Source organism: Triturus cristatus, chromosome 6 (assembly GCF_964204655.1).
Source record: "Triturus cristatus chromosome 6, aTriCri1.1, whole genome shotgun sequence".
Lineage (NCBI taxonomy): Eukaryota > Metazoa > Chordata > Amphibia > Caudata > Salamandridae > Triturus > Triturus cristatus.
In genome coordinates this window covers 1,044,468,493-1,044,480,835 of record NC_140589.1, presented here as the reverse complement: position 1 = coordinate 1,044,480,835, position 12,343 = coordinate 1,044,468,493, and the positions used below count along the sequence as shown (strand labels likewise).

Here is a 12,343-nt window from a genome sequence, read left to right as displayed (position 1 = left end):
TAAGATGCATCTCTGCGGATGTTCAAGATAAGGTTGATAAAGAATTACAAAAGTTAATTGACCAGGAAATAACACCGGTGGAGACAACAGAGTGGTTAGCTACAATAGTAGCGGGTAGAAAAGCTAGTGCTGACATGAGGCTTTGTATTGACTTAAGAGTGTTAAATAGAGAAGTCATTGTTGAAACGTTTCCACTTCCAAATATCGATGAAAATGTCTTTACACTGGCTGGAGCAAAATACTTTACTACAATTGATCTTACATATGCGTACCTCTAGTTTGAGTAGCTTGAAAGTTTCCAAGAACTCACATCTTTTATTACTCCAATGGAGACATTCAAGTTTAAAAGGATGTCATTTGGACTTTTATCAGCTGCCTCTGTGTTTCAGAGAGTAATGGCATCAGTGTTGAAAGGAGTAAAAGATGTAAAGTGTTACCAAGACGATTCGTTAATCTATAGAGGTAGTCTTAGTGAACACAATTACAGCGCAAGGATGGTATTGAAAAGGCATTTGGAGGCGGATTTGACTTTGAAAAAGGAAAAAATGCAAGTTTACAGTGTGTGAGGTAAATTATCCAGGGCATCTGATCTCTGGAAGAGGGGTAGCACCTAGTAGGGAGTTGATGGACACAAATGTAGGACTGAAGGAACTATTTTTTAAAGAAGAAGTAGCTTTTTTCTTTGCATGGTTGAGTACTTTGGGAAATTTATAGAAAATGAGAAGAACAAGTCACTTACCTTCGGTAATGCCTTATCTGGTAGACACAGATTCCTTACCTTAGAATTATCCCCAGGGATCAGACTGGATATGGAAATTTTTCATTAGCACCACAACTGCACGCTGGTAGGTGTCGTCGTTCAGCTCCACATGACGTAATTGCATCGTCCGTGCCTGAAGTGACGTCCGTTGTGCCTATATAGGTACCACCCAGGCACGCTGACGTCAGTTACTTTTCGTGACTTTCCACTCCAGAAGTGCAGAGCCGGGAAGTACACTGACCACTGGTGTGGAAAACTAGGGCACTGAAAGGGAAAAAGCCTGTCCCTAGAAATCCGCTTACAGAACGGAGAGAATGGGTGGGTTGTTAAGGATTCTGCAGCTAGATAGCGTCTCTACCAGTTGAGGCATTACTGAAGGTAAATAACTTGCTCCTCTGATAGAGACTTCTAGCCGCAGATTCCTTTCCTTAGAATAGATACTCAAGTAATTCTTCCTCGGAGGTGGGTCTGCGGATCAATTTCACACAAGGCAGACCTGCAGAACCGAATGGGCAAAATGCCCATCTCTAAGGACCTGACTGTCCAGGCAGTAACGTTTGGTGAACATGTTCAATGAGGCCCCTGTTGCTGCCTGATGGATATCCAGGACCAGAACTCTACGAGCTAACGCAGTGGTTGCAGCTTTAGCGGAATGAGCATGCAAACCCTCAGGCAGTTGCTTATTAGTGAATGCGTAGCAGATTTTAATACAGAGCACGATCTATATGGAGAGGGTCTGCTTTTGCACAGTCTTGCCCTTCTTTGCTCCGACATACCCCATGAAGAGTTGGACATCCACGTGGAACTCACGTGGTTGGTCAAGGTAGAATGACAACGCTCTTTTTGGGTTCAGACGGTGGAGTCCCTCCTCTTCCTTGGAGGGATGAGGCAGAGCATAAAAAGTAGGCAGAGTAATAGTTTGGCCTACATGAAAAGGAGTGAACACTTTCGAAAGAAAGGTACCCCTAGTATGAAGCACCAGTTTGTCGGGGTAGATTTTTAGATAAGGAGGTTTGGATGACAAGCCCTAAAGCTCATTGACACTTTGGGCAGATGTTATTGCCACGAGAAAGGCCGTCTTGAAGTTAAAGAGCCTGAGTGAGCAACAATGCAGGGGCTCAAAGGGAGCACACATAAGGAAGGCGAGTTAGCGATTGCGATCCTACTGGGAAATTACTAAGGGAGTGGGAGGAAACATGTTGCAGACCTTTCAAAAACCTCCCCTTTTATTCATTTTATAGATTAATGATCTTTATCTTTAACGGGAATTACCAGTGATGTTCAAAAGATTAGAGGAAGACTTGTACCTACATTTTTATATGCGGATGATGCAGTGCTTATGGCATGCACCCCGAAGGCGCTGCGTTTATTAGCACATGCTTTTGTTGAGTTTATGGCCATACCGCATTTGCAATCTAACTTTTCCAAGTCACACACTATGGCTTGTGGGCCCAGGTGTAGCCACCTCTCAACATTATCAGTTTGCTCTAATCGATCTACCAATGTAAGAACCTTCCCGTATTTAAGAGTCACTTTCTCAGCCTCCGGATCGTTGACAACTATTGAAGGCAATTTGTTCCCTTTTTAGTCTTTCACAGCCCCGGGGTGGTGGCCCATTGATGCCCCTGATGCAGGTATACAAGTCTCAATGTGTCCCCACACCGACCTATGGGGTTGAAGTTTGGGGTATCATGAATTGCGAGAACTCCAATGAGAAGAAAATAGAATTTGCAAACGATCTTAGCAGTGCCGATTTCAACTTCTCATTTTATTTGCCACGAAGAGCTGGGTATGCACCATCTCAGGGATCACATAAGAGCCTGCCCAATATTACTGTGGCTGTCAATCTGTAAGAAGGAGAAGGCAGCCCTATCTAGAGATATTATAATGGACTGCCTCCTATGTGATAATGGTCTTTGAATACCTTAATTGTCATATGGTAAAACGGAACTTAGCAAAATTGGCCTGCAGAGGACTTTCATTGAGACAGATACATGTCTTCGTTTTAATACAAAACAGATGTAGCACATGCACATTGTGATTAGGAGGAAATCTGTGGTCTTAGAAAAATGGAAGGGAAGGCGCAGGTAATGGCATATCAGTCCTTGATAGCTCTGAATTGCCCCACAAACTATCTTTAGCTGTGGCTGGGATCCTGGGAACGTTGACTCCTGCTCCATTTAAGAGCTGACACTGTCAAATACCTGTTGTGTTTCCCCATTTGTTTTAAAATAGATTTAGCTGCTGATCCCTGTGTTTGTGATGAGAAAACAGATCAAACAATTATGTACTTTGTTTTTCTGTACATTTTATGAAAGATATACCAGGAAGTTTTTATTGCCTTGTTTTAAAAAGAATTATTGTAATATTAGACATGTTCATGACACATTTTAGCTGATGAAGAGGTTTACTTCCATGTGGGCTGCTTATTGAAGCATGCTGTAAGGGCTCAATGTACTATGCTGTTATAATTGTGTCAAATTGCGTTGTTATTCTTCCTTTAAATGCTGTATGCTATTTTTAATGTTTGCTTTTAATTGATGTATTTATTCATGTTACTTTTATGGGTGAAATTTCGCTCAAATAAAGTTTATATTAAATTTGAAATATCTCTTAACAGTTCCCAGAACAGAGCCCTGCTCGGCAAGGGTAAGAAGAAACAGGAGCACCTGAGAAAGAGGGGCAGAAGGGGGATCAATGTGTCTTTCTGAACACCATGCCACAAATTTAGCCCAACGGTAGGCGTAAACCGTCTTAGTAGAGGGACGCCTGGCTGCAAGATAACATTACAGACTTTGGGTGAAATGCTGAAGGCTATCAACTGTCATCACTCAATCTCCACACTAGAAGGCGGATCGTTGATAGGTTCAGGTGGAGAACCCACACTCCCCTTCTGCTACGACAGAAGATAGTCCCAAAGGGGCAGCCTGATTGGAGGACAAATGGCCATGCTCGGAATACCAGACTTTCCATGCCCAATCCGGGGCCACAAGGATGACTTGGACCTGGTCGTTCCTGAACTTCTTGAGAACTCTGGGCAGGATTGGTATAGGCGGGAAGGCATCCAGGAGGCCGGAGCTCCACTCGAGATAAGTGTCTTTGAGGAAGAGCTGCCTTAGAAAGTCCAGCATGCAGAACTGCTGACATTGCGGTTCTGATCAGTGGCAAACAGATCTAAGCAAAGCTCTCCCCACTGCTTAAAGAGACCTAACCCCATCTCAGGATGGAGACGTCATTCGCGATCCGCTAGGCATCGTAAACTGGGTTGATCCGCTCTGGAATTCGGAGAACCCGCCAGATTTGGAATCACCAGGGATATGACATGCCGTTCCAGCCATGTCCAGAAACGCATGGCAGAATGACAAAGAGTCTATGACCACACCCCGCCCTGCTTGTTGCAGTACCACATGGCAGTGGTGTTGTCTGAAAACTTGCACTAGCCTTCACTGAGTGGAGGGTAGAAAGGCTTTCAATGCCAATTGGATTTCTCAGAGCTCCAACAGATTGATGTGGAGTCTGGATTCCGCTGGACACCAGACCTCTGATCTCCACCTTTCCCAGATGGCAGCCCCATCCAAGGAGGGACGCATCTATAACTACTGACAGATCTGGCGGGGAGAGAGGAATCTAGCACTGACCTACTCGCGGTTCGAAAGCCACCACTGAAGGTCCTTTGCAGTTCTGTCCGAGATCTGGACCTTGTCAGAGAGATTCCCCTGATTCTGCGCCCACTGGAACTTCAGGTCCCACTGCAGAGTCCGCATATGTCAATGGGCACATGTTCCAGGCAGGATGCAGGAGGCTATGAGGCCCAGCAGCCTCCGTGTCAATCTCACCAAAATCCGGGATAGAAGCTGAACCATAGGTATCATAGTCCGAACAACCTGGAGTAGCGGTTCGGGAGGATAGACTCAAAAGTGCACTATTTCCCGAACACCTCTGGTAAAAGGGAGCTTCTGAGAAGCAGTCAGGTGTGACTTTGGCACGTTGATAGTGAACCACAGCGAATGCAGGAGGTCTGCAGTAGTCTTGAGGTGAGAGACGACACTCTTGGGTGAGCCCCTTCAATAGTCATCGAGATAAGGGAAGACTGTCACCCCTGATCTCCAGAGATGAGCTGCAACCACCGCCATCACCTTAGTAAACAACCCACGGGGTGCTGATGAGGCCATAAGGTAGCGCAATGAACTGAAAATGCTTATGACCCACCAGGTAATGCCTGTGGGCAGGCAGGGCGGGAATGTAGAAGAATGCACCCTGCAAGTCCAAATCTACCATCCAGGCTAGAGAGACCAGTACCTGAGCTAGAGTGAGCACCTTGGATTTCTCTTTCTTGAGGAAGAAGTTTAGAGAGCATAGGACGAGGGCAGGATGAAGGCATCCACCCTTCTTGGGCACCAGAAAGTAGCGGGAATAGCAACCACGAACAACTTCTGGCACTAGCACTCTCTCTATAGCTCCTTTGGCCTAAAGAGCCATCACTTCCTGGTGGAGAAGAGATAGGTGGTCCTCCGCCATCCTGTTATGAGTGGGTGGCATGGAATAAGGGGTAGTCTCGAAGGGGAGGGAGTAGCCCCTTTGGACAAACTACAAAACCCACCTGTCCGATGTTATGGAATGCCAGCAGGGCAGGTGATGGCGAATTCTGACACTGAGTGGGTGCACATGATAAGTGGGCAAACTAGGAGGGTTTGGATGCTGCGGCTGCACGGGGGTTGTTAGACTGACCCGACTGCTGGCGACCCGACCCACGGGGCCAGTAGGAACCATGTCCATGGCCACGCTGAGGATGGAAAGCTTGTACGTCGCAGTGCCGGGTGGGTTAAGACGTACTTGCACGCCCCTTTCTTGGCCACGAAAGGTGCGAAAGGCAGATTGAGGGTGAAGAGGGGCCACAGAAAGGAGAAGGAGATCGCGGTTGCCCTGCTATCGTTAAGCCCTCCAGCGTCAAATCAGATTTTGTCTCTGAAGAGACTGGAGCCATCAAAGGGCATGTCCATGAGTGAGGACTGAACATCCCCAGAAAAGCCAGTCATCCTCAAACATGCCTGGTGTTGCAAGGCTACTGCTGAAGAAATCGCTTTGCCTAGGGTGTCCACTCCACAATGGATGGTAAACTTCACTGCATCCCTTCCCTCAGCAACAGCCTGAGAGAGAATGACCCGGGTCTTCTCTGGCAACAGCTGTGCAATCGTATCACACAGACCACAGTGCCAGTCTGGCAGAAGAAAACATCTTTCCAAGATTGTCCAGCCTCTTAGATTCCCTGTGTGTGCATGAGGGAATGAGTCAGGATTTACATGGGGGGGTGGAGGCTTGGACCACTAAGCTCTCTGGGGTAGGGTATTGGGGGAAGAATTTGGGTCCCCTGGAGCAAGGCGGTGGCAGCAGGCATTTGTCTTTTTCACAGGAGCCCCTGTGCTGGGCTTGGACCAATTTCCAAGCAGGACATCAGTAAGTGCCTCATTGAAAGGAAGAAGCGGTTCTGATTGGGACACTCCCGGCTGAAGCACTTCCGTCAAGACATTAGTCTTGACTGCCACGGAGGGCAAGCTATGGTCCAGGACCTGAGCTGCCTTCCGCACCACTATTGTGAATGGGTGAAAGTATCCAGTCCACTGGCTTCACCGAGACCTGGCTTGTAAGAATAGGGCTCCATGTTGGAGTCAGGGCTGAAAACAGGGATGGCGCCACCAGGGGGTGCCGGGAGCATTGGCTTCGGGATCGGCGTTGGGGAAGGTAAGGTGGTACAACCGGCTTCAATCTGGACTAATCGGTAGATCCTTGCGGCCCAACTGGGGCCAGAGTCGCCGTGTGGATCCAGTAGAGGCTTTCCTGAACTTGCAGGGTCTGAAGGCGTGCCAGAGGGAACGAGCCACCCTAAGATGAGGTACATTGCTTCATAAAACTCTATTATTTGGGTGGGGTCGCTCTGGTTTCTGAAAACTCAGAGAGGTGCGGAGCAGACCCAGATGCTGGCTCAATCACAGAGGAAGGCCACGAGTGGCAACGCTCCCTTGTCAGCCAATGGATGAGGTGAAGCTGAAACAGGCTTCAACTTCTTTTTCTTGTGGGACTTGAACTAACCTAAATCACTCAACAACTTCAAATGCAATAATGACCTCGGGCTCCGCGACCGCTCCAGGCACCTTCCTTTCAACCGGGATTGCGATCATCGTGGCGTCACACATCAAACCTTCATAATCTTGAGGGCATGCTCCGTTAAGGCCTTCAGGTGCATGGTGCGGCATTGGGAGCAAGCTTTCAAGTTGTGATCGCGCTTGAGGAACCAAAGGCATACAATGTGCAGGTCCGTCACCAAAATCTTTCAGTGACAGGCCCTGCAGGTCTTGAAGCCGGCCTTCTTGGAGGACATCCCTGCCACACTAGGAGGTAAACTTCAAAAAAGACTTCGACAAATCTTTTTAAAGCTCTAGTAAAAAAAAGAAAGGGGTAGTTCTTCCTAGATCTGCACTAGCTGGTGCGGAAAGATAAGAACTGACATCAGCGCACCTGGGTGGCACCTACACAGGCATCACAAACGTCACTTCTGGCGTGGACGATGCCAATGAAACCACGCGGAGACGAATGATGCCACCTACTGGCGCATGAAGGGGTGCTGCTCACAAACCTTTTTCAGATCCTCTCTGATGCCTGGTGATTAATTCAAGGAAAGGAATCTGCAGCTAGAAGTCTCTATCAGATATCGCCACATTTTAGAAAACTTCATAAAAGTAAGGAATTTGTGTTGAGTTCTGACTGCCAGCAAGAGTTTGTTAGTTTGAAAAATTAGTTAAAAAACACTAAGTTTACAAGCATTTATTCCAGGTGAAGAGGCTATTATTGTCACAGAGGTGAGTTCCAAAGGACTAGGAGCAATTTTGAAGCAGAGAAGGAGTGGTAATTAGTCTTTGATTGCTTGCGCCTCAAGGTATCTACATGGAGCGGAAATGAACTAGAGGCGTTGGCAATCTTTTGGGCATTGAACACATTTCTGAATTTTCTTTGCGGGATGAAGTTTAAGATATGTACAGATCACAAACTGTTGAAGGAAAATTTTTAGAAGAAAGGTCTGGATTTTAGATCATCTAGGTACCCAAAGTTAATTTTCTCAGATAATGGCCAGCAGTTTTGCTTTAAAAGTATGGATGGGTTAATAGAATCCTGTTGGACTATTCATGAAAATTGTTCAAAATAACATCTAGAAACCAATAGAGCTGTGGAATGGTTCAACAAGTGCGTTCACAGGTGAATTCTATAGACTGGAAGGTTGAATTGCAAAAAAGTAATAAAAGCACATTGCATGACATCACATATTTCCACAGGAAAGTCTCCATTTGAATTGCTTTAGGGTCGTCTCACCCCACCCCCCCAACACTTATGTCCATGTTGGATAAATCGGACAAAGGGGTCAAGTAAAATGGACCTGGTGAGTGGAGAGATCAAGAGGTGGAATTGCAGAAGAAAAGGATAGAGTATTTTGACAAACAAAATGTGTAAAGAAGGTGAAGGTCAAAGTATGAGATTAGGCGAGGATAGACCCCTGTGAGATGTATGCCCTGATCAAAGTTTACTGAGCCAATCACAGTGGTTACGTATTTTAATAACGCTGTCAAAATAAGAAGATGAGAGAATGTTGAACAAGAGTTTTATAGTTGTATTAAAAACCAGAGTTGATTCTGATAAGAAAGGTTCATTAGAAGTTAGTGCAAACATTTCAGAAGAGAATGCCATGAGAATGCAATAGGAATAATGTCTCCAATTATAATTTGCAGTCTGTTAAAAGGGGGAGAAGTGTGATCTAGCTGCACACTGTAATGTGATGTCATATAGAATGTAGAACATAGAATGCAGTTCGTGAGTCAGTGGAGCAGTTGCTGTTGGTTCCTGATGGATGTATGCATATAATAAAAGCTCCACTTCTACTTACCTGAAACCTGTTTCCAGGCACGTTATTTATCGTTACATTAAGCACTACTATATGTAAGATTCCAGCCAAGATTAAAATTTAGGAGCTCTGCCCAAGCAATACGCTAACCATCTTTTGCGAACCAGAAGTGATCCCGTTTTTATGAGTGGTTGGTTATCACCTTAACCCAGACAAGCAGGTCTATCTTCAGTTCCATCGTCACAGCACATCTAATCATGTCAGATAGTGCAGTAATGACTTTACCCCAGAAGGTCTGCAGGGAGTCACACAGCCAGGCCACATGCAAGAAACCCACCAATTAGGCAAAACATGTGATATGGTTATAATAGAACTAAAAGATAATTCACTGATCATGCTATTTAGTTTCGAAATACAGCCAAAATTGGAGCAGCACATTTGTGCATTAGCACCATGCTGCTTTTGGTAAAGAAAGCAACCCCAAAATGGCATGGCTCAAGGGCAGATCACTGCAAGGAGAAATGGAAAGTGGAATGGATGCTGTTCTGCTCCCTAAATGCAGCACTAGACAAGTGGTGTTCATGTGTTTCATGACCATCTTCAAATTGATCACCAGAAGCAAAGCTTTGATGAAAAGAAAGATGACCTTTATTAATAAAGGGCATTTATTATTATTTGGCATTTGAGGAGCGAATAATGTGCCAGTGTCAGGCACTGCAGCACTTACGTGAAATAGAGACCTTGATTTTCTACGAGGAGTAGTGTTTGAAACATCACGCTCTGAGGATGTACGGTGATTACCTCCAAGCAAATTAGGTGAATGGGCGCTTCACTCGAGAGACAGAAACAACAAGCATTGGCATAGCCAATAGGTCTCGCCTTTGGGACCTTTTAAGTGTTTAGCCATGCAACAGTTGCATAACTAAATACTTATAAGGTCCCAAAAGCGAGACCTATTGGCTATGTCAAGCGGACGCGAAAGTGATCGCGATCAAACATCAAAGCGGCCGAGTGGCCGTGAAAGTAAGTAATCGCGGTCAAGCGAGGCGCGTGTGCCTACGCACATGCACTGTAGCTCTAGGCTGGCCTGGTAGCACTTTTTGGAGCCCTCTCAAAAAGTCTCGCTAGACCAGCGCATGCGCTGGGTCAGGTGAGACCTAAAAACAGTAGGGCCTGGAGCATTTTGATGGAGGGACAAATGCTGGTCCCAATTATATTTTAGGTCAACTTAAACTGCCTCCTTCCAAGCAAGAGACATACAACAACTCGTATGCAGAAGGTTTGGAAACCAAATGAACACTGAAACCAGCATGCTGGTGATGTTTGTTGCCGGGAAGTCTATGGCTGCCTCAATATTTAAGATGCCTTTGGATGATAGCACAGGCTACTTGAGGAGGATTACTAAAATCCTGAAGTCAAACAGGATTCAGAGAGCCAGCACAAGACTGAAACGCCTGTGTGTTAAGATGGCGCCATGGCCAGACAATCGTCCACGGTGGGGTAAAGATGAGCCTTACATGGGAAGGAAAAATTATCAATTACGTTCGTACTCTCAGGAAGACCCAAGTATTCTTTGACAATTCTCAGATGCTGAGGCTGGGCATGCAAAACCAGAACGTTAACATACATGTGTACATTAAAGGACTTATGGAGTGTCAGGCTGCACACAGCTTTCCTGACTGATTTGAGAAAATGTTTCTCGATCATGTCAGCAGATACCAGGTGATCCCCACAACTGATATAAAGAAAAGAGTCACGAAAAGAGAGTACAGATATATTTTTGTGTAATGTAGACTTGCAATGCAAATGGCTCTCGTAGTACAGCCATCTTGCTTCAAGACATGAACGATTATTTCAAGGCAAAGCTGAAGTCTCAATTACTAAATGCAATGTTCTCTGCTTTCTTTCTTAAGTAAAATGTTTTCTTTACCATCATAATCATGGAATGTATTAAATATATTAATACACCTGCAGAGTACAGGCTGGTCCAATGTATCTTATTTGCTGCAGATAAATGTAAGTTTGAGGGCGCAGAGAATGGCTGTATAGTGGAGAATCCCGAGAAGCTACTGAGCATAGATTGTATGTTCCTACTTTAAGCTGATTGGATATTTCCATGAGAACTGTGTGAAAGTGTAGCAAATGTTAGGAATGTGTGACTTATGCGAGTGCAATGTAGATGAGGCAGTAGACATTTTTACAGACTTTGAATAGAACAGAGCAGAGTAGGAAATGTAAGATGCTCACTTTATGAGAGGACTAATTTTAAATAATTGGTCCTTTGAGGGGAAGCTATGATAGCTTGTCCTCTTACTTATATGACTTTTATTGATTTGAAATTCCTACCAACAAATGCATTCATGTACTGATTATTGATTGGCGCTACGTGGTATGTTTCCATAAACTTTTTAACATTTAATAAGACCTTTATTGATTCAAAATAAACATTTTTTGTTTTTCTTGTGGAGCCTTATTTGTCTCACGTTATTTAAATGTATACATTTGTGGCTGAACAGTCTCAGTTTTGAATTCTGATTCATCAGATAGCGCTTTACGGGCCAATAAGATTGCAAAAGAAAAGCGCCAAAAGGACCCGCAAATGTGAGAGTCCAGTGCCTTTTATGTCACCCACAGGGATTGGTAGAAATTATCTGTACAAACCTGCAATGAACTACGATGGGTCCCGCACTGGGGGGATTTGAAAGCTTCACTCGCCGGATGAAAGACAGGAGACCTGTTGCATGGTAAGGGACGCCATGATCTGGCCAGCCAGTGAAATGGAACTGCTTCACCTCACGGATTTCATTGTACCCTCTCTGCGAAAGGCAAAACAACAAGCTTTGAATGCTCTGGGGAGTGGCAAGCAGGTCAAACTCATTGCAACTAATTTAAATGGAATGGCAATAGTGATCCTCTCGGGGAGACTAACTGTCGCCTTGTTACCTCGTAGCCACCGTCCCTATTTACTTGAAAAATAAATGTGCCCCACTTGGAAAAGGATGCGACAACCGCTGGGCTGGCTCAATCAACGTTTCCTCAGAGACAATAGAATTTCTCTTCAAATTGACTTTGCTCCACCAATCGCCTCCATTAAAAGGCATGCTAGCAATGCGTGCGTGTGTGGTCGCTGCAATAAAAGGAGCCTACTTCGGTTTGAAAGGCAATAGTATGGCAACCTGGGGAGAGATGAGAAACAACGCAGATCTCACACCGCGATGAATCATTATGAAACTGAAGGCATTCATTTCAGAATGACGCCCTACTTTTGTTCTGATCACAAGACGCATGGAACCACATTAGAGCCTGAGGAAAAACTAGCAACCGCTCTGAGCATCATATGCACCACAAGCCTTTTTGGTTAGCACATAATGACAAGCATCATGCAACAGCACACAGGGCATTACTAACTCTCCCTGCAATGATCGTCAATTTGTGGAACTGCCACGTGCAGCAGGATCTTTCTTAAACGTCTAACACACTTACCCTTTCAAGAGTGAACGTCCTGATGACATATTCTGCAAGGGGCTCCATTTCCACACATGTAACTTTGAAGTCGCCATAAACTTCGGTGTCATCTGGCCAATACTTGTAGCACTTAACCTGAGAAAGCAAAACGTCTTTAATAATGCACTGAATACATCAGTTTCCTCACTGGCAGATGAAAAGTGGACATACACAGGCAAACTGTATGCATC

At 45.1% G+C, this 12,343-nt stretch overlaps 1 protein-coding gene across 15 annotated transcripts in view; it reads right to left on the bottom strand.

Moving 5' to 3' along the window:
• The window catches only part of PTPRK (protein tyrosine phosphatase receptor type K), a 1,135,739-nt gene that overhangs the window by 65,225 nt on the left and 1,058,171 nt on the right, over positions 1-12,343 (bottom strand). For all 15 annotated transcript variants that reach the window (XM_085611847.1, XM_085611842.1, XM_085611846.1 and 12 more), the window contains 2 exons: positions 12,132-12,248; positions 11,310-11,464 (listed from right to left, as the gene is read on the bottom strand). In XM_085611847.1, coding sequence (XP_085467973.1) covers positions 11,310-11,464; positions 12,132-12,248 — 272 coding nt within the window. The remainder of the gene's footprint in view (positions 1-11,309; positions 11,465-12,131; positions 12,249-12,343) is intronic.